This window comes from Schistocerca serialis, chromosome 11, assembly GCF_023864345.2.
Source record: "Schistocerca serialis cubense isolate TAMUIC-IGC-003099 chromosome 11, iqSchSeri2.2, whole genome shotgun sequence".
NCBI classification, from domain to species: domain Eukaryota; kingdom Metazoa; phylum Arthropoda; class Insecta; order Orthoptera; family Acrididae; genus Schistocerca; species Schistocerca serialis.
Window position 1 is genome coordinate 120,272,758 of NC_064648.1, and position 26,383 is coordinate 120,299,140.

Below are 26,383 nucleotides of genomic sequence, written 5' to 3' on the forward strand. Positions count from 1 at the left end.
AAGAAGACATCAGCTCGATTGCTTTGAGACATTGCTAAAAGAAATTGTAGCGGAAGACCCAAGAAGCTATTTTAATCACCTCCGAATGGCTAAATGGCTCTGAGCACTATGGGACTTAACTTCTGAGGTCATCAGTCCCCTATAACTTAGAACTAGTAGTAACCTAAGGACATCACACACATCCATGCCCGAGGCAGGATTCGAACCTGCGAGCGTAGCTGTCGCGCGGCTCCAGACTGTAGCGCCTAGGACCACTCGGCCACCCCGGCCGGCTCCGAATGAAACCAGACCAGTTCACGTATCTTTTAAATACAGTCAGCAATGCAATAAGGAAAAAAAAAGATACTGTAATGCGTGAAGCATTGTCGCCAGAGCTAAAATTACAAATTACATTGAGTTTCCTGTCAAGTGGCGATTCATATTATTCACTACAATACCTGTATCGTGTTCCTAAGTCCACAATTGCCAAATCCGTTCCAACTGTTTGTGATGCCATCTACATGGGACTTGCAGAATTCATGAAGATGAAACATAACACTGTTTAATTTTTAATATTATTAAAGATAAAAAATACATTTGCAGTAAGACCACACCATTACAACTTAATTCATTGTGGCATCGTAGTATTTTTGGACAGCCCTGCAGGACCATGGTCAGTTCCCTCCAGCACTACTTAAGACACTAAGGGAGTCCATGACACGTCGTTTTGCGGCACTTCTTCGTTCTCGCTGAGCCCTACACGATATTAGTCAGGTGTACCAGTTTCTTCGGTGTAAAACAGCGCTAGCCTCTGCATTTATGTTCCACAAGCATTCGTCGCAATGTTTCCATATTTTTTGTCAGTCTCGTCCGTATGAGGTGTGATCAAAGTTGCAGGAGCCATTTCCGTCGAAACGAATTTTTTTTTGCCAAAAAAGCACCAACAGATATTGAGTGGGAGCATTGTCGTGACATTCCCTCATACTGCTTCATGCAAATGGCGCATGACTTCAAGGTAGTATTCCTTGTTGATCGTACGACCATAAAGGAGGAACTCGTGATGCAGTATCCAATTATAATGTAAGAAAATAAGAAGAAACGTCAAATATGGTCGATTTTTTTTTTTCAGTCCCGACTCTTCAGGCAGTATACCCATGTTTCGTCACCCGTTATAGCCTCTCTGTTCTGGATCGTTATCTGCTTCCTTCATCAGTGCGTGAGAAATGTCTTCGCGACGTAGTTTTTGGCAGATATTCATCAATTTAGGAATAAACTCTGCACTTACAGGCTTCATGCCTAAAACATCCAAAAAATTTTCTTGGCGTGAGCCGAAGGATATGCTATCACCGAAATACTCTGATGGTGACTCGGCAGTTTTCCAGAATTTTCATCACCACTTCGTCGTTATCGTCAGTAGTTAGTGTGCTAGGGCGGTCGTCGACTTGTGTCTTCTCGATCCTGTTCGAAGCGTTTCCATTCGTAAAATCTTGTCCTAATCATACGAGTGTTGCCCAGAAAGTAATGCTCCGGATTTTTCTCATCTGATAACAATGCTACGTATACCAAACGTTGCGTATGTATTATTTGAACTCTCCTGAGTGAGCGCGCAACGTTTCCGTCACCTACGACATGTAGCGTGGCTGCAGCCCAGTTCCAAAATGGCGTCTGTAGGTGATGTACGTTACGAGCAACTTACCGTCATTTAATTTCTCACTGCAGAGAAACTAACTGTGGCGAGTATTTACAAACGCTTGCGCAAAATGTGTGTCGATAGAAGTACAGTTAGTCGCTGGGCACGGAGGGGTGAGGTCATCAGAAGGCGGTTCGTCGGAGATCCACGATTTGCAGAGGGCGGAGAGACTTTCCACGGCCGTCACACCTGATACGTTGCAGCGAGCCGTCCTCCGTCTCCTCCCTCCTCCCCCCCTCCTCCCCCCTCCCCCCATCCGTTGGTTGGGCCATTAAAGGGTGTTCGTACCTATTTGATTTGGCCTGTACGGCAATTACTTCCCGCTAGTTGTGCGTGCGCAAAAGCTTCTTAAAACCTGAGCAATCTAAAGTATGCTCGTGACTCTTGACGCAAAGTACAGGTGAGCCACAATGAAGTATAGCGCGGTGGGTTTAGCGCCGTGTATTTGAGTGCTGCCTCTTGTTACATTTAACAACAAAGAAAAAAACCAAAAATTCCGAAAGGTGTCAAAAGTTAAGGTGTTCACGTGATCTTACACAACAGCCGTCAAATAATGATAGTATCTAATTTCATCTGCGCAGTTCTGTTATATACCTTACAATCTCCCCCTGTAAATTTGCTATCCAAAGTCTGTTTGCCTTTTCGTGCATTGAAAAACGATACAGGTTGTTACAGAAGTGATTGTCAATAATTCACACAAGAAAAGTACAGGCCGAACTAGCTAAAAACCATCGTATTAAGGGGAGCCGGAGGTGCCTATGCTGCCCATGTTAAAATCACTAAGTTTGAGAAACATTTATGAATAAACTACCAAATAGAAAAATTTGAATTTTTTTTACATATAGAGTGGTTTAGTATTGAAGTCATGACAGAGGGATTTTGGAGTATCTTTTCTAGTTTCCTTCCAATTATTTTTTTATTAATGACCCAAATTTTTTTACAAATAATTGCTTTATAATCACACTGAAATGAAACTACTGAACATATTGCCAAATGACTGTGTTACAATGTACGTTTGACCACTAAGAGTGCTGTATAAAAATTTCATCTCTAGCTTGAGTGGATTTTGAGAAAATGTTCCTTATATTCGAAAAATTCCAATTTACGCGAAATGGCTCTAAGTTTCTCAATACATTCCTGCACTATAGCATGGATTATCAGGGTATTCTTCTTCTTCATCATCCTCCAAAAGCTTCCTCTTGTGTCTTCTTTTCTGGCCTGTTGTTCCATCGTACTTCATATGCCTTTCTCTTTCTGCTCCTCTTATCCTTTCTCTGTCAATATTTCTTAGTGCTCGCACAGTGTTCACCCCAGCTGTAAATCCTAATGCCTTCAGAACTTCACACTTCACACTGTTCCCTTGGTTGTAGGTTGCTATTGCATCATAAATGCCAAAGTGCAGTGTTTTTATGCTTACAAACACAGTTTTAGGAGTCACTTTACAAATCAAATTGTTTACGCTCTCATTAGGATTCTGTGTCTTTCCGTGTAGTCATTTGTGTAGCAATTCTGGCTGTGCTAAGTCGTGAAAAATTGGTTTTATTGCATTTATCACAGCTGCTGGCAAACCATGTTTGTGATCATAGTCCTTTTTTGCATTATATTTGCACCAGGAATCTTTTGGGCGCAGGCTGTGTTGAGGGTATTCATTGCAAGAGGCAGTATGAAGGAACAATGCGCACACTGCTTTTCGCATGTCACTAACATTACTAGTGTTTTGCCTTATAGCATACCCATAGTATCTCTGTAGACGTTCAATCACCTCATCAGTAAGCCTGCCCCTCCCTCCTATTGTCTTTCCATCACTGAGCTTACTTGAACCCAAAGTTTGTTTGAGCATTCGAAGCCGTGCACCCATACGCTTTTGCACATGCCCAATGCATTCCAACTTTTCAACTACAAATCCATTTCCATATGGTTTCAGTTCCTCTATAGTCTTGAAACCTTGCGAGTCACCATCCCCAAGGTAGTATTTGTACCTAACGTTGTATCTGGGAACTGAACGTTCAAAAATTTGTTTCACTCCATCCACTTCCATTTCTCCACTTGATCCACTAAAATTTGCCTCACAGGTTCCATTGTGCTCTCCTTTCATTTTATTTTTGCACCTACAATGTTTTGATAATATTGCAACATCTATCACTTTTGCACTATCACAACAAGTAGCAGTCAACAACCCCATTCAAGGATTTATGACCTCTTTTGCCAGGAACCATCTAATGCCACTACCAAATCCCTAGAACCGCCATTCATTTCTACATATCCCTCCACTGCTTCCTTCATGGTTTTCAAAGCCACATCTTCAACAGAGGATCCTACCAGTTCACAGTAGTACCCAAATTTGCTTGGAGGCGATGGCAAGTTCATAATACCACAAAAGTGTACCAGCAGCAGACCCTTTCCCAATGGATCGAAGACCATACACAAGTCGAACATTCACATCAGGCACTCTAGATCGTCCATTTTCACCAAAGAGACTGGCATGTGAATTGTAGTCAGTCACTCGATACTTGCAACATGCACAGATTATCTTCATCTCACAAGCTAAACCAAAGTGCTTTGTTATCTCTAGTCCCACTCCTACACTTGAACACATTCTGCACAGAACTTTCTTTCAGCACAGAAGATGATAATCCAGTGTTCAGTACTTCGTTAATATCATCACTGTCATTTCCACCAGTCAGCTTCTTGCTAGAAGATGTCACAGGGTATAGCCGGCCATGTGTTGCTTAGCAGAAGAACGCACTGTTTCAGTAATTGTAGTATCGCAACTTGGTATTAGTGTTAATTTTCTTTTCCCTACGTTCTTCCTCCTCTTATATACACGGTTACTAAAACGTGGCATCGTAACCAGAACAACGCTTTACACAAGAAGTATAATACTACCAACAACAGGCGCAACACTGAACTAACTCGAAACGGTAAACAGCAAAGAGACGATGTTCTGCGCTCTTAGCGCTTCATTGGTCACAGAAAACAATGTAGCCAACCCTTGCACACTCACTGTATGCGTAACATATGGCGCTGTATGCGTAACAGGCAGAGAGAATCCCAAGCAGTTCTCCTGGAAGTCACGAGAGGGTGTTCGATGCATTCAGCGGCCGCCCATTTCCTCTGCAGGCGTGGGGGGAAAATGTTAATAACTCCTTCTAGGGCGAGTAGAACAATAATTCAAAGTTTACATTAAAGAGGAACGTTCCAATTAATTTTCGGTAGCAAAAAAATCCAGTCTCTGGCTTGTCAGAGGTGGGACTCCGTCACCTCCAAAGGTCCGAGACATTTTGCTCTGATTGTTGCCAGCATCATATTTAAAGTACCAGTGAAGCAGGTTGCTAGCATTACTTGCCCCCGAGTCCCATTGAGTTTTACCCCTAACGGATGAGGGACTAACCGGTGGATTTGGTAGTCTTTGCCGCACGAGCACAAAGGTGACCACAACTCAGAATATGTCAGAGATGCTCAGCCTTATTCCAAAGTAACTGGTATCTCGACTGTCGGGACCATTTACTTGGCCACTCATACGTTGCCCGTGGTTCATGAACTAGGACATGACTACAGGAACCCACACCATGAATCATTTTGAATATTTTGAAGAGTTGCTCAATGTAGGTGAAAATACGATCAGTAATGTTTCAGATTTCGATGTACAATGGGATAGGAATGAGGATGGAAATAGGATCACATTTGAGGAAGTGGAGAAAATGGTCAATAGATTGCAGTGCAATAAAGCGGCTGGGGTGGATGGAATTAAGTCGGAACTCATCAAATACAGTGGAATGTCAGGTCTTAAATGGCTACACAGGATAATTGAAATGGCCTGGGAGTCGGGACAGGTTCCATCAGACTGGACAAAAGCAGTAATCACACCAATCTTTAAACATGGAAACAGAAAAGATTGTAACGACTACAGAGGTATCTCTTTAATCAGTGTTGTGGGTAAAATCTTCTCAGGTGTTGTTGAAAGGAAAGTGCGAGTATTAGTTGAGGACCAATTGGATGAAAATCAGTGTGGGTTTAGGCCTCTTAGAGGTTGTCAGGACCAGATCTTTAGCTTACCGCAAATAATGAAGTGTTATGAATGGAACAGGGAATTGTATCTATGCTTTATAGATCTAGAAAAGGCATATGACCGGGTTGCTAGGAGGAAGTTATTGTTCTACGAGATTATGGAATAGGAGGCAAATTTTTGCAAGCAATTAAAGGTCTTTACATGGATAGTCAGGCAGCAGTTAGAGTTGACGGTAAATTGAGTTCATAGTTCAGAGTAGTTTCAGGGGTAAGAGAAGGCTGCAACCTGTCTCCAATGTTGTTCATATTATTTACGGATCATATGTTGAAAACAATAGACTGGCTGGGTGAGATTAAGATACGTGAACACAAAATAAGCATTCTTGCATATGCGGACGACTTAGTTGTGATGGCAGATTCGATTGAAAGTTTGCAAAGTAATATTTCAGAGCTAGATCAGAAATGTAAGGACTATGGTATGAAGATTAGCATCTCCAAAACGAAAGTAATGTCAGAGGGAAAGAGATATAAACGGATTGAGTGCCAAATAGGAGGAACAAAGTTAGAACGGGTGGACGGTTTCAAGTACTTGGTATGCATATTCTGACAGGATGGCAACGTAGTGAAAGAACTGGAAGCGAGGTGTAGCAAAGCTAATGCAGTGAGCGCTCAGCTACGATCTACTCTCTTCTGCAAGAAGGAAGTCAGTACCGAGACTAAGTTATCTGTGCACCGTATGTATGGGAGCAAAAGCTGGGTGGATTCAGGTTACCTTATCAATAAGGTTGAGGTTACAGATATGAAAGTAGCTAGGATGATTGCAGATACTAGTAGATGGGAACAATGGCAGGAGGGTGTCCACAATGGAGAAATCAAAGAAAAACTGGGAATGAACTCTACAGATGTAGCAGTCAGGGCGAACAGGCTTAGATGGTGGGGTCATGTTACACGCATGGGAGAAGCGAGGCTACCCAAGAGACTCATGGGTTCAGCAGTAGAGGGTAGGAGGAGTCGGGGCAGACCGAGGAGAAGGTACCTGGATTCGGTTAAGAATGATTTTGAAGTAATAGGCTTAACATCAGAAGAGGAACCAATGTTAGCACTGAATAGGGGATCATGGAGGAATTTTATAAAGGGGACTATGCTCCAGACTGAACGCTGAAAGGCATAATCAGTCGATGATGATGATATGATGATATGATATGATGATTCCTAATTTTTTTGGATTTGACCACCTCCGGCTCCCCTTAAGTAGGGTTTGGCTGTGAGCACTGTGGGACTTTTGAGGTCATCAATCACTTAGAACTACTTAAACATAACTAACCTAAGGACATCACACACACCCATGCCCGAGGCAGGATTCGAACCTGCGACCGTACCGGTCGCGCGGTTTGCGACTGAAGCGCATATAACCGCACGCCACTCCGGCCGGCAAGTAGGGTTTGTAACGAATTGTAAACGCCCCTGGCCAACGCGGTATTTACATTCGTATCTCAAGATTTGGGATAGACTGTTACGCATGCGCAACTACTTCCCTTTCCCCGTCCGTGCGATGTCGCACCGGCCTCTCTATAAGTTACAAACGTGAAGGTACAACGGACAGGGGTTACACCAATAAAGAGTACACTGACATGCACTTCATGTGTGGCAAAGCGAATGCCAGTGCCCTTGTGGCTACTCGATTGAGTGGAAGATGATTTTCCTCTCGGCATGCAGCCCGACAGGCGTAATTCAGCCGGTTACATCAGCGCCTTAGAGATATCGGGAGTTTTCGCACTCAGAGTACGGGAAGGTCGACCCAGACCCATAACACCTGATTTTGAGGAAAGGGTGTCAAGCATTTTACACGAACGCCCGAGTACTTTTCAAGGATTGCAACCAAAGAGCGCGTCCCGAATCATAGCAGTATCTGGCGGATTTTACATCGGCAAGCACTCCGTCCATATCACCTCCAGCGAGTGCAAGCCCTCAACAATGCACACTTCCTGCCTAGAGGGAATACACTGAACAACAAATTTGAAGTCTGTAAATTGCATGATTATGAGTAATGTTTCAGTATAAAACATAACAAATATGATAAAAATCTTCATAAATATTTAGCTCTAGTTTTCAAAAAAGTAATCTACATTTTTGTATAAATAACTCGCTAAATATGCATTCATGTTCCAAGATTCAGCATAACAAATTTTAAGTGAATAGTTAGTTGAATTATGTTACGTGTTATGCATTGATAAATTTCAGTGCCATTATGGAAGTACAAAAGTAAAATATTAAGAAAAAAAAATGAAGATATTACATGAATGAAAACACTTTAAAAATCTACTTTGTACCAGAGCTATGTAAAGCCGAAACGAAAATATATAAATTAACTGGTCACAAATGTGTACAAAGGATTAAAAATGTTAAATGTCCATATGTATAGTACATACAATTACATATTTTGTTCGGAGATAAATTCAGATGATGCCCGTTTCCGCTTGGCTTGACATCTATACACACAGTCTGGAACATCTTATGACAGTCCTGCAGTAACCTGCAAAAATAGTAGCTGCACTTTCCGGCATACCTCTTCTCAAATGTGACCAATATCTTGATGAAATTGCTCCCCATGTTAATCACTTACTGCACCACAATCTTTGGAGGAATGTAATTTATTGCTGGTTTCTTCCCTAAGAACTGTAAACAAACGGTCTTTTCCCATGTATGCTTGTCTGATTCCATTAAAAATATGGTCCCCAAAAAGCTCTCGAGTCTGTGGGCCTACAAAGATGCCCTCCTTTACTTCGGCATCACTTAGGTAGGGGAATTTTCGCCTGAAGTACTTAAATGCATCACCATCTTTTTTCATTCCCTTAAAGTTTTTCATGAGACCCAACTTGATACGCAAGGGCGGGAGCAGAATCTCTTTATGGTCTACTAGAGGTTCACTCTTAGTCCTTTATGCCTGGTTGAAGAGATTTTCTGGTGGACCACTCATGTTTACTGTAATTAGATGCACGAGCTCGGACATCCCATCCACGGAGAAAGCAGCTGTATTTAGTATACCCTAACTGCATTCCTGATAGCAGTGCAACCACTTTAGTCACCACAAAGGCGCCATGCAGTCACTGCACTTGATGGCTCCTAGTAAAATTTTGTTTTGGTATGACTTTTTTCGTACGCGTACTGGTATCGAAGGAAGCTCATTATCAATATGTAAAACCACTGCTTTTAAGCTTAACTTTGACAAACCATTATAATATTTGATTTTAAACTTAACAATAAAATCCGTACATGATTCTCACCGTAATCAGTGTAAAATCTAACCTAGACCTAATTTTGAATTGTATTTCTGATTTTCGTGATGAGGATATTAGAATTGATAGGAATTGGCTATTTTCATTCGATTTTCATTTTTGCACAGTGATGTCTGCCAGCTGAGTGAGACAGCAGTGCACCCTCAATCCCCTGTTTGTAAGCAGTGTTCTGTTCACGGGTGAGGCTGGATTTACCCGTGACGGTATTTTTAACTGCCATAACGGTCACATTTGGGCCGATATGAATCCGAATGCAACACACGTATCAGACGAGCAGCGTTATTAGTGAACGTTCGGGCAAGACTGCTCGGAGGCCACATAATTGGACCAAACTTCCTAACTCAGATACTAACCGGACAGCAGTGGCTGTACTTCAACATATACATGATGCCGCCTCATTGAACCAACGCTGGAACACGTTTCATGCATGACGGTGCTCCAGCACATTTTCATTTACGAGTGGGCCAGCTTCCAACTCGGACGTACGGTCAACATTGGGTAAAGCCGAGAGGGCCTATGCCATGGTCTTAAAGGTATCCGGCTTGAAATTCCATGGAGTTACGTGTGTGGGGTCGTGTAGAGGAGGAAAAAAAAAGTTACGCTACCGAGGTAAACTCCTGTGGGAATTACGCTTGCGGATTGAAACAGCCTCAAACATTTACAGAATTCTCCAGGACGATCTGAGAGGATTTGCAACTAGTTTAAGAGAAGACTTAAATGTTGCATCATTCAGACGCATAGACAAAATTTCGAACACCCATTTTAACAATGGAATGTAGTCAAATTAAATCGGGTGACGCTGAGGGGATTAGATTAGGAAATGACACTTAAAGTAGTAAAGGAGTTTTGCTATTTAGGGAGTAAAATAACTGATGATGGTTGAAGTAGAGGATATAAAATGTAGACTGGCAATGGCAAGGAAATCGTTTCTGAAGAAGAGAAATTTTTTAACATCGAGTATAGATTTAAGTGCCAGGAAGTCATTTCTGAAAGCATTTGTATGGAGTGTAGCCATGTATGGAAGTGAAACATGGACGATAACCAGATTGGACAAGAAGAGAATAGAAGCTTTCGAAATGTGGTGCTACAGAAGAATGCTGAAGATAAGGTGGGTAGATCACGTAACTAATGAGGAGGTATTGAATAGGATTGGGGAGAAGAGACGTTTGTGGCACAACTTGACTAGAAGAAGGGATCGGTTGGTAGGACATGTTCTGAGGCATCAAGGGACCACAAATTTAGTATTGGAGGGCAGCGTGGAGGGTAAAAATCGTAGAGGGAGACCAAGAGATGAATACACTAAGCAGATTCAGAAGGATGTAGGTTGCAGTAGGTACTGGGAGATGAAGCAGCTTGCACAGGATAGAGTAGCATGGAGAGCTGCATCAAACCAGTCTCAGGACTGAAGACCACAACAACAACAACACTTTAACGTTTCGAGATGCCATGTGTTCCGTAACAGATGTTGTCTCGAAAGCGGTTGACTTGTGGACTCAAGTTTGTTGGAGCTTTTAGCTACTTTTGGCCTGTACTTTCCATGCGTGAATTATCTTCACTTTTGAAACGACCTGTATATTGGGATTTACCTCTGTTTATGTCTAGAAGTTACGTGAAAACTCAAAATAAAACGGTACTGCTCGGGGAGCCGATCCTGTGATCGTCAGATTACCATTCTGTCATCTTGCCGATGAGTCAGCCAATGCCCGGAATCTGCGTCAACATAAATGGATCGTACCTCACCCGACCCGCACCAAAACGCTATTTTTTGTGAACGCTTTGCAATCTGGACACTTCTGTCTCGTCAAAGCCCTACACAGTCAACATAGGTTTAGAAAATATCGTTCTTGTGAAACACAGCTAGCTCTTTATTCACATGAAGTGCTGAGTGCTATTGACAAGGAATTTGATTCCGTATTTCTGGATTTCCGAAAGGCTTTTCACACAAGCGGTTCGTAGTGAAATTGCGTGCTTATGGAATATCGTCTGTTATGTGGCTGGCTGTGATTTCCTGTCAGAGGTCACAGTTCGTTGTGATTGACGGAAAGTTACAGAGTAAAACAGAAGTGATTTCTGGCGTTCCCCAATGTAGTGGTATAGGCCTTTTGCTGTTCCTTATCTGTATAAACGATTTTGGAGACAATCTGAGCAGTCGTCTTCGGTTGTTTGCAGATGACGCTGTCGTTTGACTAATAGTCATCAGAAGATCAAAACCAACTGCAAAACTATCTAAAAGAAATATCGAAACGGTGCGAAAAGTGGCAGTTGACCATTAAAAGGCACACATTTTTCGTTGCGACGGAATCTTCTCACAGAATTCCAATCACCAACTTTCTCCTCCAAATGCTAAAATATTTTGTTGGCACCGACTTAAATAGGGAAGAACGATCACGAAGATAAAATAAGGGAAATCGGAGCTCGTACGGAAAGGCTTAGGTGTTCATTCTTTCCGCGCGCTATACGAGATTGGAATGATTGAGAATTGTGAAGGTGGTTTGATGAACCCTCTGCCAGGCACTTAAATGTGATTTGAAGAGTATCCATGTAGATGTACATTACTGCAAATCTGTACGAAGTCGTTGATGAAGACCAGTTCGGACTTCAAAATGTTTCCTGATATTCCAAAACGGACCCTCACTTTGCAATAGGTTTCCACCAGACACATTTGTACTAGACATCTGAGTGTTTTTAATTATATTTGAAATGAGGTATGTTTGATGTGACTTTGTGTATAAATGAAGGTATCTGGGGCGTGTTGAGACCTCCCCAGGGATGTTTGTAGTGCAGAAAGCCGTAACGGACTCGGGTTACCTCCGTCATGTCACACCACACGGTCCCACTGCTCGTTGCCGGGAGTTGCAGTTTTCCCTAGACAGTGCGAGGAAAGTTGTCGCCGCTACTTTAGCGCGGTTTTGTCCGTTGCTTATCAGTCGAAGCGAGCACATGCGTTGGGTACAGCAGGGGTTCAGAACAAGTGATTTTTACGTGGTAGTCGCGTGTGGTAGACACATTGGTTAAGTGCTGCTGTCAGTCATTTGTCTCCATTCCTTTGGATTATAATACTAAAGTTCCCTAGGAAAACGCGGTGGTGTATATGTCAACAATTTGGTCATAGGTGAAGTGTGCAGTGTGTGTGTGTGTGTGTGTGTGTGTGTGTGTGTGTGTGTGTGTGTGTGTGTGTGTGTGTGTGTCGTTCTTATATAAGCTGGATTAAGATTTTAGCCCTGCATAGTGATCTTGCAACAAATGTCGTTGGCTTCTCGTTAATGAAATGCTACGTACTGTGCTGCGAGCCATTTTAGAGTTACGCCAACGACAGACTATAGTGGAATATTGGCGTTGTTATCCTAGCGTGTTAGCATGTTCATAGAAGTATATGGATTTTGTTATGAACCGTAGTTGACAGCAAAGAGGGAAAGTGCTGAACTGGTCAAATAACTAACCCTGTTCCGTTTCGACTTGCGGCTGGTTTCTAAGGTTAAGATATCGCCAGCGAGCGTATACCAAGAACTGTGCCATCCCTTGTTGAAAATATTCTAGCAGTAGGCGCGAGTTGCGTCACTGAGCTTGTTTCGAAATTTTACGGACTACCGTCTTAAAATTTCGTTGATTCGTCACACAGGAAGGTGACGTGTCGTTCTCATGGTAAAACTGCGATGTTAGTTTTCGGCCCTTTGGTTATGGGACAGATTGCCCGAACGTGAAGTATACGTAGTTTTGCTGAGATATTTGTGCTGGAGGTGCGCGCAAGTTGGTTGTCGAAGCAGAGGGGACGGGATAAGAAGCAACGTTGGCACAGTCGTTTCTCAGAGCAGGTAGCCTTCCCCCTCTTGGGCTCGGTACAGGGTGTCCGTCAAGTGCAGCTGCTCTGGCCGGGGCCACCGAACTTCCAGCGCAACAGATTGACGTCGTGCGTAGCGGAAAATGGCCTTAGCGGACATTACCAGGGACTTCGTTGGCTCCTATGTTTTCGAATTTGGCAAATGTTAAACGTGAGCGCTGCTGAATAAACAATCTCCAAATTCTGAGAGAACGTTACGTGCTATTTGTACTCCCTTAGAACGTCAACGACACTCTGTTGAAGCGGTTTTGGTAAACGGCAAGGAAATAATGTACTGACGGGACGAAACCTGTTGGTTAGTGTTCGTGGATTTCTCTAGACATTTGAAAGGCGTGGAGAGCTGAAGTGGCGGGGACGTTTATAGTTCAGATTATGGAGACTGGATAAGAAGCTATGTTGCCACAATGCTTTGAACTAAAAATTAAGAGTCTATCGCTGTAGTACACCTGTAATTCCCATTGAAATCTCCAGTTCGTTACCAAACCATTAACGTCGGAGCTCGCCTAAATTACGTTGAATACGTCACCAGCGAAATAAAGTATACTAGGTTGTTTCAGTTTGTGTCTGAAGTTATTTGGTGACATTTACGGAAGCCAAACGGAAAGTCACTTAACTAGTAAGGATAGATTGGGCCTAGACGACAATCGGTACTAAATATCCTCCGTGGGCGAATGTCGCAGTAGTACTTAATGTATATTCGATTAGCCCTTTAGCAGAACTCATAAAATCTCCAATTCTTACTGCGTAAGTTCTTCCACGTCTCCCACATTCGTTCATATGGTCTCATCACTGCTTTGCAGCTGTTAGCTGTTGAGTTTGTCTCCTGTTCCTGTTATGTTTAAACTTTCTACTTTGTCATTTAGTGTCTCTATAAACAATGCTGTTAGTCTTTAGAGTTGCAAAATTTCAGTAAAGATTTGGTTCGTCAGCCATCGCCTATTCTAGCCAAATGTCCGAAGAACGACATCCTGCTTTTGCGCCCTGTGTGTATTATGTTATGTACGTGTTGAGATATATATATATATATTTCTTAGGTCGGGAGCTTCTGTCAGTGTGTCTAACCAGTGTTATTTCTATGTTTTGGTTTACGCGACCTTCCTGCACTAGTTAGTGTTACAACCTATACAGATTTTCGGACCTCACTACTCATGTTTTTGTCTCCCACGCTAAAGCCTTCTTGAATGTTTCTGGTTTTGCGGAATGCAGTGTTAATTTGCTCAGTTTTCTCTACACTATACTTCCACTTGTGTATGCGTAATCACCCATTTAAATATTTGAATCAACTGACTTGAGTGTTTTGTGGAAAATTGTTTTTGGGGTAAGAAATTTGCAGCTTGCACAATTAATACCTTCGGGGAATAACTTGGTGCGCCAACTTTACGTTAAATAATAAGTTCAATGCTGTGTTGCACCGGCAAGACCGCTGCTAAGCTTCCTGCACGATGCAGCGCGGAGCCGGAGGTTCGCGGCATTGTCCCGAGCAGGGTACAGACCGTTTCGCGCACTTTCGCCGCTGCCGAGCTGCGTCGCAGTTCGTTGCCAGGCAGGGGCAGTGTCCGCTCGGAATCCGTCCGTTCTGGCCGCGCCGCGGGAGGGAGAGCACTGTCCGTAACGGCCGGAAAGCCCCAAGGTCGCGCCTCAGTAGTGGGGGTAGTGGCGCATGCGCAGTCGGGCGTAAAGCGAGGGGTGGGGGCCGGCACGCCCTCGGAGGGGAGCGCGCGACCACAGATTTCGGCGGGTGGGCGAGATTGTAAAGTACTTTCGGCACCAGATCCGTTGGGAAGTAGAGTTGCAACAGCGCCGCGCCTTTTCGACGGATGTTCCACCGCGTCTTCGTTGCCCTCGTGGTCCCCGCGGGGTTCCCCCACCCCCGATTTCATCCCCGCGAGTTGGTTCGCCGGGGCAGACTCGCTGCGGAAGCGAGTGCTGACGAAGCGCGCAGCTGCTGCGCTCTCGCGGCCGCGTACGGTGAGCGTGGAACGCTGGGCGTCGGCCACGTTGCCACAGCATCGCGCCGGCGAACGACCGAAGCGCACGCGCTCCGAGCCCGCCGCCTGCGCCCGCCAAGGTCACACGGCCGCCGGCAGCGCGTTGCGGCCCTGCGCGATTTCGGGCCTTTGTGCGAAGTGCGGCTCTCCGGTGCTGGCTAGCAGCCGAGTGGTGCAGCGTGGTGGGCACGCCGGGCGCTTCGGGGATTGCAGCGGCGAGCCGGCGTCCGCCGGCAGGCAGAGGCGGCCTTTGTGGCGCGAAGTCCGGAGGCTGCGCAAGGCTTTGGAGGCCCTCGACATCGGGGCCGACGGAACGCGCACAGGTCTGTCTCCAGCGCAGTATTTGATTGCTCTGTTGTTGATAAATACTGTGTAGGCGTCTATTAAAACTGTCAAGACAGACGCTGGCTAAGGTGCACCCACGTGACCCTCCACCTTGCATTTTTTCGTTATTCATGTACGATGCTGTTGCTTGGAGGATGGTGTACTGCTGCTCTCCACGCTACTGTATCCTGTGCAAGACTCTTCCTCTCAGAGTAACTACTGCAACCTGCATCTATGTGCTCCTGCTTACTTCATTCCATCTCTTGGCCTTGTCGTCCCATGATGCGTCCTATCAACTGATCCATTTTTTAGTCAATTTATGGCAATTTTTTTTTGGTTTAAGTCTGGTAAGTACCTTGCTCATTACATGATCTCCCCATCTAATCTTAAGAAGTGTTTTGTAGCACCACGTTTCAGAAGCGTGTCTTTACTGCTTATCGTCCATGTCTTACGCTTACACCCGTATCCGATGTTAACAAATGTCTCATCAGAAGCCCGTTTCTTGCCATTTCTTTCAATATACGCATGATATACGTAAAGGTGCTAGTCGGAGTCTATGCTAATTATCGAACGTACGTTTCCTGAATTTTCGTAGCAGTTTTAGTTAGTCCGTTGAAAGAAGCGGAAACCGCAAACATTAGGCTACACACGCATGTTACCACAACCATTATGTGCCGTTCACATTAGTTGATGTGACCGGTTAACAAAAGTATTACCTTTCAACCTGACGTAGACCATGGGATACATGCAATGAGGACTGGTAGTGGTTTATTCGGCCGGGTATTTTGTGACGATATGAAGACGTCGGCGGAAGAAAGACTAACTCCCACGAGCGTATTCCGTGATATTACACGTTATCTGTTAGAATTCAAAAGCAATATCGTAAATTCAACAAGACTACAGAAATTACACAGGAGACTTACCTGTGTAGCTGTAGGTTGTAACAGCGTGTAGTGCGTTCGAAGACGTAACTGTGTTATCACAATTTCTTCTCAATTGACTTAGAAGGGTCTTCCGCCGACCTGTTCATCTAAGACCTGAGTTTAAAAGAAGGAAAATATACTTCAATTATCAATGCCGTAGTACTGTGTTAGAGTACGCTTCGAAGACAGATCACACGTAATGGACGAGTCTCAGTATTTTGATGTATGTTACGTACATACATATGTTAAAGTAACAGTCCTTTTGCCCGCGGCCCTTCTGTTTCGTGGTGCTCTTGACAATTGGTTAACGTTGAACGTAGCCAGTGTGGTGATAGTGTGCGGTAGCCAAACAGTCGATCTATCTTAAATCTAGTTGTGGCAAAAATTTTGCCTTTTTTTTTTTTTTTTTTTTTTTTCGGAATGTCGAGATTTCAGAGGCGCTGGTGGAATCGTGTTAGCTTGCCGTCGGTCATCCTGCAAACGCTTACCAACATTGCACACAACGGAAACGACGGCTACACAGTTATGTGCACTTTCACCCAGACGTTCATTGCCATAGAGCCACGTGTTATTTGGAAAGTTCCCCCCTCTTCCTTTAGCTGTGCCATTCTCTGCGACTAGTAGTATGTCGCACGATTTTCTTTCGTACTCCATTTAATGACCATATAGCCTAAAGTAGTAAGGTAGCATGTCTTCATAATTTTGTTCTGGATTGTTTTAAGATTTACATAGATTTCATGTGGCTCATTTCTCGCGGCGACAAACAGAAAAGGCTAAACTGTGTTGAATATTAACTTAAATTGTGAACATGTTATTGTACTCTACTCTTTCCTCTCATTATAAAGCAGATAGGATCGGTTGGGTTTATTTGAGTGTGATGACATAATTCGGGTGTAAAGAACATGTTGTATAATTCTTAACTTAATGTTCGCACATGCTCAAATTCTACATATATTCTAAATTTCACAGGAGGCTATAATATGGCGTTGATTTGTGTTGGCCAGTGTTGATACAGTAGCTAAACTCAAATGTGTGTACATTACACACGTTTTAAACCAAACTTTAATAAAATTAGTAATATCACTAATAATTCGAATGTAAATTAAAGTTTATGCATGTGGAGTAATTGTAGGTGGTTCTTCTTGATGTTGTTGCCTTAAGTCTAAAAACTTGTTCAATGCAGCTCTACACCATGTGCAAGCCTCTTCACCCCCCAGTAGCTACTGCAGCCTACGTCCTTCCGAATCTGTTCAGTGTATTCATCTCCTAGTCTCCCTCTGATTTTTACCCTCTGCACTTCCCTGCAATAATAAATTGGTGATCCCTTGATGCCTTGGAACGTGTCCTACCAACCGATCCCTTCTTCTTGTAAAGTTGTGACACAAGTTTCTCTTCTTCCCAGTTTTATTCAGTACCTCCTCATTAGTTGTGTGATCTACCCATCTAATCTTCAGTATTCTTCTGTAGCACCACATTTCAAAAGCTTCTGTTGTCTTATCTAAACTTCCATACATGGCTACACTTTACACAAATACTTTCAGGAAAGACTTTCTGACACTTGAATCTATACTCGATGTTAACAAATTTCTCTTCCTCAGAAGCATTTTCCTTGCCCTTGCCAGTCTACATTTTATATCCTCTACTTCGATCATCATCAGTCACTTTGCTGCCCAAGTAACAAAACTCATAAACTGCTACAGTGTCTCATTTCCTAGATCTAATTCCCTCAGAATCACCTGATTTCATTCAGCTACGTTCTATTATCCTCATTTTGCTTTTGTTGGTCATCTTGTATCCTCCTTCCAAGACGCTGTCCATTCCATTCAACTGTTCTTCAGAGTCCTTTGCTACCTCTGACAGAATTAAAATGTCGTTGGCAAACCTCAGTTTTCCTGTAGGCAGTATCTATGTGATTCCTAGTGATACATGCTTTTACAACCTTACATTAATCTTTCAGCCACTCCCACTTAGCCATTTTGCAATTCCTGTCACTCATTTGTGAGACTTTTGTATTCTTTGTTTGCCTGCTTCATTTACTGAATTTTATATTTTCTCCTTTTATTAATTAAATTCAGTCTCATGTGTTACCCAAGGATTTCTGCTGGCCCTCATCTTTTTATGTACTTCTTCCTCTGCTGCCTTCACTATTTCGTCTCTCAAAGCTACCCATCTTTCCTTTACTGCAGTCTTTTCACCTGTTTTTGTCTATTTATTTATTTATTTATGTCCTGAATCTTTGTGGTACATATACCTTACCTTAGATGTTGGACAAAATGATATTACAGTAATATGTTACATTGGTGTACACATTACATTTATAAATTGTTACGTTTTTATATTGCTATATTGTTACATTACATTTTTATATTGTTACAACCAACTTATTTTTCAAGATACTGTGCTACTGAGTAAAAACAGTTTTCCAAGAGATATGATGTTACAGATTTTTTAAAGCTATGGATTTTGTTTATGGCCTTTAGGTTACTTGGCAGCTTATTAAACAAATGTGAACCTGAGTGATATACACCTTTCTTGCACAGTGTGGTATAACAATGATGTCTGTGTATGTCACTATTTGCCCTTGTATGGTGTTCATGTACAGATTTATTTTGAATAAATACATTTCCATTTTTTAGCATGCTTTTTTTTAGGAACATTACAACTTCCAGTATATAGATACATGGTAGGGGTAGAATCCCCAGTTCTTTAAAGAATGGTTTGCATGATTTTCGGCTGTTGGCATTTTTCATTATCCTCACAATCCTTTTTTGTTTCCGGAATGTGGTTATGCAATGAGGAGAATTTCCCCAGAATATGATGCCATATCTCAATAGGGAGTGTAGGCAAGCGTAATACACTGCTCTAACTGTTTCAGGACTTGTGTTGTTCCATATAATCCTCATCGCATAAGTCATTTTGGATAGTTTAGAATTTAATGAAGTGATGTGGGAATTCCATTTAAGATTGTCTTGTAAGTAGATACCAAGGAATTTTGCTTCAGTGACACTGTTAATTCTTTGGTTTTCCATTGACATGTTTGGTTTTAATGGGTTTTTATTTTGTTGTGTATGGATGTGTAAGACGACTGTTTTTTGAGGGTTTATCAGTAATTTATTCCTCATAAACCACTCTGAGACATTTTCACTTGTGACTTTAGCATTTAAACTTAGAGCCATTTCATTTTCACCTTCAATTGATATGCTTGTCATCTGCAAATAGCACTGGTTCGGAGTGTTGAACGTGTAGGGGGAAGTCGTTTATGAAAATTAGGAAGAGAAAGGGACCTAAAATTGAGCCTTGTGGTAAACTGTGGGTTAATGTGGAAGGTTTCGATTGATAAGCTTGGAGTTCGTTTTTTCCCATGTGTTTTACCTCTGTTATCTGAGAGCGATTTTCTAGGTAGGATTTCAGCCACTCGTGTGGCAGGCCTCTTGCACCATACCACTCTAACTTTCTCAGGAGAATTTCATGGTCTATTAGATCAAATGCTTTTGTTAAATCCAGGAAAATCCCCGAAACATTTTTGTGATTATCCACTGAATTTAAAATAAGATTTATGAGGCTAAAAGTGGCTGTTTCAGTACTGCACTGAGGCCTGAAGCCATGCTGACATCCTGAAATAATTTTTTTTGTTAAAGAAATCAGTTAGTTGTAGCAGAACTAGTTTTTCAATGATTTTTGAAAAACCTGATAGGAGTGACACAGGCCTATAGTTGACCATCTGCTGCCGATCGCCCTTTTTGCAAAGGGGTACAACTTTTGCAGTTTTTAACTGTTGTGGGAAAATACCACTTGATAGTGAAGAATTAGATATATCTAGCAGTGGGGCGAGTATCTGCTCAGCTTCCTCAAAGCTTTGATATTGATCTGCAAAAGTAGTTTGCCAGAGTGAAACCGGTTATATTTGAATACTGTAAATGGTCCTTCTCTAGCCAGTGCTCACAAAAACATAACTGATACCTCCTTCCATTCATTCCTAAGAAGTACATTTATTTCATCAAGTTTGTTTGGTAGAGACTGTACATTTTGGTGAACGACTTTTAAAGTGTGTGTATGAGTTTGTTCTGTAACACATTCCCCTGTGGCACCCTCAGCTACTCTAAAAAACCTCTACTTGTCCCTTGGAGTGTGTTTCTTCCCAACCATTTGTTCCCTAATGCTTGCACTGAAACTATCTACGGCCTCTAGTTCTTTGTTTCCCGGTCACATCCCTTTGACACTGAAGAAACTGCAGAAAGGTAGATTTTAATCTACAGTTCATAGCCAATAAACAGTGGCCAGAGTCCACATCTGCCATTGAAATGTACTGCAATTTAAAATCTGTGTCCAAAATCTGTCTTCTGTGCAAAATTCTATCAGGTGGCTTCCTCTCATTCCTTACCCCATTCCATATTCATCTACTTATTTTCCTTCTCTTACTTTCCCTACTATCAAATCCCAGTACTTCATGACTACTAAATTTTCATCTTCCTTAACTATTTGAATACTTTCTTTAATCTCATCACACATTTCTTAAATCCATTCATCTGCAGAGCTAGTTGGCATTATAAACTTGCACTACTGTGGTAGGTGTGGGCCTCTTGTCTGTCGTGGCTACAGTAATGTGTTCACTACGCTGTTCATAGTAGCTTATCCACATTCTTATTTTTTTTATTAATTATTACAACCACTCCTGTTACACCTATCTGATTTTGTATTTATAACCCTGTATTCCCCTGACCAGAAGTCATGTTCATTTTACCTACCTGTCCAATTCAGAGACCTGACATTCCACATACTGACTGATAGAATGCCAGTTTTTTCTCCTGATAACGTTGTCCTGAGTAGGCCACACCTGGAGATCCAAATGGGAGGACTTCTTTACCTCTGGAATATTTTACCTGAGAGGTAAATATACAGTAAATCTGCATGCCCTTGCTTTAAGCTGTTTGCATTATCTCAACAGCAAAGCTGTTTTTGTTAGTGTTAAAAGGCCAGATCGGTCAATCATCCAGACTGTTGCCCCCTGCAATTATTGAAAAGTCTGCTGCCCCTCTTCAGAAACCACATGTTTGGCTCCATCAACCGATACCCATCCGTTGTGGGTGCACGAATGGTACAGTTAACTGCATCACTGGGGCACACAACCCTCTCCACAAACAGCAAAGCATGCCACATATATTGCAAAAGACAAATGGTTCGAACTAACCTAAGGACATCACACACATCCATGCCCGAGGCAGGATTCGAACCTGCGACCGTAGCTGTCACGCGGTTCCAGACTGAAGCACCTTTAACCGCACGGCCACACCGGCCGGCTTGCGAAAGACATACTGCACGTATGACTCAAGTGATCTTGAGAAGATCAGAGAAGTGAAAAGGGAATGTCATCATATGCTGTTCTAGAAATTGCAATATTCCATACGAAACACACAAGCAATTATCACTAGACCCAGGGACGGAAGTGATGAAACTGAAGACAAACAAAAAAAACCTTCATTGTGCTACAAGAATTGGCTCAAATTCAGAAATAATATTGACTACAATGCATTAACAAAATGACTGTGGTAAGATAGTGCAAGAGTACCGGGGATAAAGAACAGCATAAGATCTACACAAGTGGAAACTATATTCAATGTAGTTTCTATCCATACGCAAAGGGAATTGTCATAGGTACATTTCCCTTGGATGGATGATGCAGAATGGATTGATTTAGAGCAAATAATTAAAGTGTTTCTTGCACCTGTTTTAATGAGAAACTAAAAATTGTTTTGAATCGTGTGTAATAGATTTTTTGTCATGTAATTAACATTGTTCGTCGTTGAGCTTCTTAGAAACGTAGATATATACTTCCATTGGTTTCATGGACCTGCACTTACATATGATTGGGGTAATTGTAGCATAATAAAACATTAAAGCATGTTTTACTTGAATATTACAGTGTATACCAACATTACTACAAAAAGGGGGAAAATTGGGTGCAGTTGAACTCAGGGTTATTGTAAGAGAGAGTCATTATACTTGAGGAAAATGCAATAGGAAAAATTCTAAAATATCGCATTGCTAATATATGACGAACTGACAGGAAAATTATATTGTGGTTAAAAGCCATTAAGCTTAAAACTTGGTTCTTTATACTTAAATCACTCCAATTAACCCTATTGTAAGTAATGCCAGGGATTAATAAAGACCCTTACATGACAACTGTAAAGCTTCAGAAACCTAGTTCATTGAAAAGGAAAGTGAAACGAAACATGTTTCACTTGTGCAAAGAAATTTGGCCTGTGTTGTAGGTCAGCTAAAAACACAGCTGCTCTAGACTTTCCTTGAATGTTGTTCATTTTTTTTATACTAATCAAACAAGATGTACAGTATTCACACAAGTAAGGAAACTTTAATCTTGGTTGTATAAATAAGACAATACATACCTAATATGCTGGTGGATATTTTCTGAATCTGGTGCAGTGTGCAGCTCAATTTCTCATGGAATGCCATTCCAAACTGTATTTACAAAGGCCACTCTTGAGCCTCATTATCAGAAATAATTACTTTTGTGAACATGTAGCATGTGATATTGTGATGAATAAAAAGGATTGTTGAACAGATTTGTTGGAAAACTTTCTAACGTGGCTTTGAACATACTACAGCACACTTTCACCAGTAAATGATGCAGATTTTATTACTCGTGCATCAGTTAAACTCTCTAGCTTTGACCTTTAATGCAATCTTTACTTGTCAAGCATTTAAAATTCCTGTCCGTTCCATTTAAAAACACTGTAGTGTTAACACAGAGCATTAATATTTATATTGACCTTGCACTAGAAACATCTTGGAGAAGAAAATTTCAAGTTTTGTTATAATTAGCCAGTGGAAAACCCTTAATTCCAATTAGCTTTTGCCACTACCCTTCGTAAAAGATATTTGCTGTAAATTAGTCGTGGCAGCAAATAGCTAGAAACATACGCTCAGGCAGCACCATTAAGTAATGACCTCTGTCGTTCTAGCTGTGTCACTGTAATTTCCTATTCTCTTCATTGTTTGAACAGCCTGTAGTAATTGGAAAGTTGTGTGTGAAATTTGCAAGTATGTTGCTTTGTAGAATTGATGGTAAGACCACACTAACTCGCCCTTCTCATCTGTTTTGCAGTTGAACATCACCTGTCTGGTAACCGGTGGCGAAATGCAGTGGTACGCGAAGATTTCCCTCGTGCGAGAGACGAACAGCGCCGTGAACAGGAGCTGGCAGAAGAAATGCGGCGGCGTCAGGCTTTGGAACAGTGAGTGATTACATATATACAGTGTTGACTGTGTGTGAAATTTGACTGCAGTTTCTGGGTGAAAACTGCTGCGGTAACACAATTGTAATTTTTCCTCTGTTTTCACAAATGTTTCGGGGCCCAGCATCTTGTGAACTTAGGGTGACATATTTCAAAGAGAGTATATCAAGTGGTGACAAGTTAGGCAAAGTAATAAAATTTGAGAGTGGTGCTGTTAAAATATATCTGGGTACTTCTTTTTGTATTAGAGAGAGCTTCTGTGGAAAAGTCATCAGGTGTGAAACTGCGTGGGAAAGGTAGCAGTTCATACAGGGTGGTTATAATTAAACTGTAGTTGGTTAAGGAGGTAGCGGTGTTCTGTAATTATTATATGGCGGTGACACTTGTTAGATAGGCTTGTGCGTCAATGTGCAGCTGATCTACGCTGTCAAATTTCAGCCACGGGGCACAGATGTGGTGCCTACAGCATTTTGTAAACATCTCTGGTGCTTGTATTGAACAAATTGTGTAAGTGGCTGTTAATAATAAAATAGACATAATACATTTCATATTTGCTTGAAGTTTGCTGCCCCTGTCCTGATCCTAATTATTACAAATGGAAACATTCCTGTATCTTCTTGCATTCAGTGCCAGATATGCAACTGATGGCCAAAATTGGAAGCAGTTTTTTCCTTCAGCATAAATCTGTTTTACATTATCACATGAGATATGTGCGAAGTTCCACTGCCGTACGATAATTACAGCCTGCACTGGACCTGTGTGAATAGCTGCACTTCAATTATAACCACTAAGTATTGTAATTTGTTGGGGCGGTCTTGAAAATAGATTTGTGATAGGAAGTGAAAGCTAAGGATGAGCCTTGGGTGATGTCGCCATTGTGGACACAGCTCTGCTTTGTCTTCAGGCTAATTGACGGAGTGGCCTAGGTCTCTCTCTCTCTCTCTCTCTCTCTCTCTCTCTCTCTCTCTCTCTCTCTCTCTGGAGTAAGGGTTGTAAAACGGATTTGATAGTGTATAACATAGTTTTTTCTGAATTCTTCAAGTCATTGGCTAGGTGGCTAAAATTACATATTTGGACTCCACATCCCCCACCCGACCCCAAAATTTTGATTATGGCGACACTGATCTGTAGTGCAACCCAAGGTCCAGGTTAGTCTGGAAGGTGACGATTTGAGAGTTGGCAAATCCAATAAATGTGAAAGCAGAAAATCTGGTTGTGATAACCTGACTGGTAAGCGAACCTAATATTTACGTCCGCACCTTATAGAAAAATGAAATTCATTCTATAGAATCACTTGTTACTCCTAGCAAATAAGTCGCTTTCAAATTAAAATATAAAATGACCTCCATTTATTCCAGTATTCCAAAAATTTTGTAATTTACTCACTCCTATGAAGCCAAATGTCTATTGGGCTGGGGGGCAGTGAATTTCATAATTGGCAAAGCTAGCAAATGTAAATTGAAGAAAAATGTGTGTTCAGTCTTTCAGAATGAATTAAATCATCCTATGTACCATATGTGACAGCACAGTGGCAGTTCTAAGATATCCCATGTTGCTGAGCAGGTGCCGTTCTAGCTTGCATTTTTATGGATCTGAAATGCTATGTTGATGGGTTTTAGTGTGTAAATTTGCAACAAAATGTGCCCCTGTGGTGTAGCATCACGTGACACTCATTCTAGTGGGATTTGTTGTATAAGACTGCTGAAGAATGTGACACATACGTAACTGAATGCACTTATTTGTGGACATGCTTCCTAACAAAGTGAACCTTTCAATTTTTTAGGGAAGAGTATGACGCACGTGTCGCCGCAGAGCTTGCGGAGCGGATGGAGCGGGAGGAGGCAGCAAAGCGAGCTGCCCTGGAGACGCAAGACCAGCATGTCGCTTGGCGGCTCCAGGTCAGTAATCGGTAAACTACTTCAGAGGTATGCTTCCGTAAAAATTCATTTAAGTTCTAATTAGCTACAGATCCAGCAAATCTATATACACACAAATCTGTCAGACAAACTTGAAAAACGGGTTTGGCTGTGTAGTCGTCTATAAAATGGGGGTAGCTTGCATAGGTATTTATAGAATATCACATTTTTGTGCATATTGGTGCATAACCATGAAGCTTCCATGTGATGAGAGAGTTTTAGGAAAGATTTTTTAAAATGTTAATATCAACAGTGTGTTACTGAAACCTATGAAAATTGTGTACTAAATTTAATCAATTCTCTTCAGCCCTCTTGGTTGGAGGATTATGCTATCTTCTGTGAGGTAATTAAAAATGTATTGCCATGCATGGATACACACTGCAAGTGTCAGTCCACTTCACGCTTACATTTAATTTCTTCACTTTTCTGCTATTGATGTAATGTGCAGTCCATCAGCACCTGCACGAAAAAGGTTGCTAATAAATTTGATTCTTTTTTGCTTTTAGAGGAAAGATCATTTGGATTGATTAATGATTTTTGTATGTTGATAAATGTGGCATCGGAGTTAAATTGCAAAATATTGATGTTATTGCTGTGAGAGTCATGAGAAGCTGCAATTTTTTGGCAATAAGACAAACAGCTTTAAAGGTTGTGAAAATTATTAGGAGTGATAAAGATTGTTTACTGTAGTGTACAGGGTGATGACCATCAAACCACTGTAGAAGTAACACCACTCGTCAGAGTGACGTCAAATTCCTACGGAATATTATCGGTGAAGGGGAAAAGTATAGCAGAAGAGTCACAAAATGTAGCAATTTAATAGTGGTAGACTAAAAATGACAAATGAATCGTACAACAATGCCGATGGTGTAAGTTTGACATTAAAAAAAACTGTACTACTCAGTGTGCATGTGTGTACAGGTGTGATACTGTTAGTTAAGCCCATCCACCACGGCAAGGTCATATCACATCGGACGGGAAAAATGGGTTTTTAATGGTCCTGGGGCCTAACACTGTATACAAGGCATCAGTAAAAATCAAATCAGTTTATTCACGTGTGTGTGTGTGTGTGTGTGTGTGTGTGTGTGTGTGACACAAAACTTATTAAAAATGCTGACCACCATTTTCAACAAGTTGAAATTGAGAAAAGGCGTGTTCCACAACT

At 41.8% G+C, this 26,383-nt stretch overlaps 1 protein-coding gene across 3 annotated transcripts in view; it reads left to right on the forward strand.

The window, feature by feature from the left end:
• LOC126427365 (coiled-coil domain-containing protein 50) overlaps nucleotides 1–26,383 on the forward strand; it is a 177,663-nt gene that overhangs the window by 123,423 nt on the left and 27,857 nt on the right. For 2 of the 3 annotated variants that reach the window (XM_050089712.1, XM_050089713.1), the window contains exons 1-3: nucleotides 14,195–15,122; nucleotides 23,173–23,302; nucleotides 25,086–25,200. In XM_050089712.1, the coding sequence (XP_049945669.1) occupies nucleotides 14,210–15,122; nucleotides 23,173–23,302; nucleotides 25,086–25,200 (1,158 nt within the window). In that variant the 5' untranslated portion in view covers nucleotides 14,195–14,209. Of the gene's footprint in view, nucleotides 1–14,194; nucleotides 15,123–23,172; nucleotides 23,303–25,085; nucleotides 25,201–26,383 lie in introns of those variants that run through there. The other variant, XM_050089714.1, reaches the window with a different exon arrangement.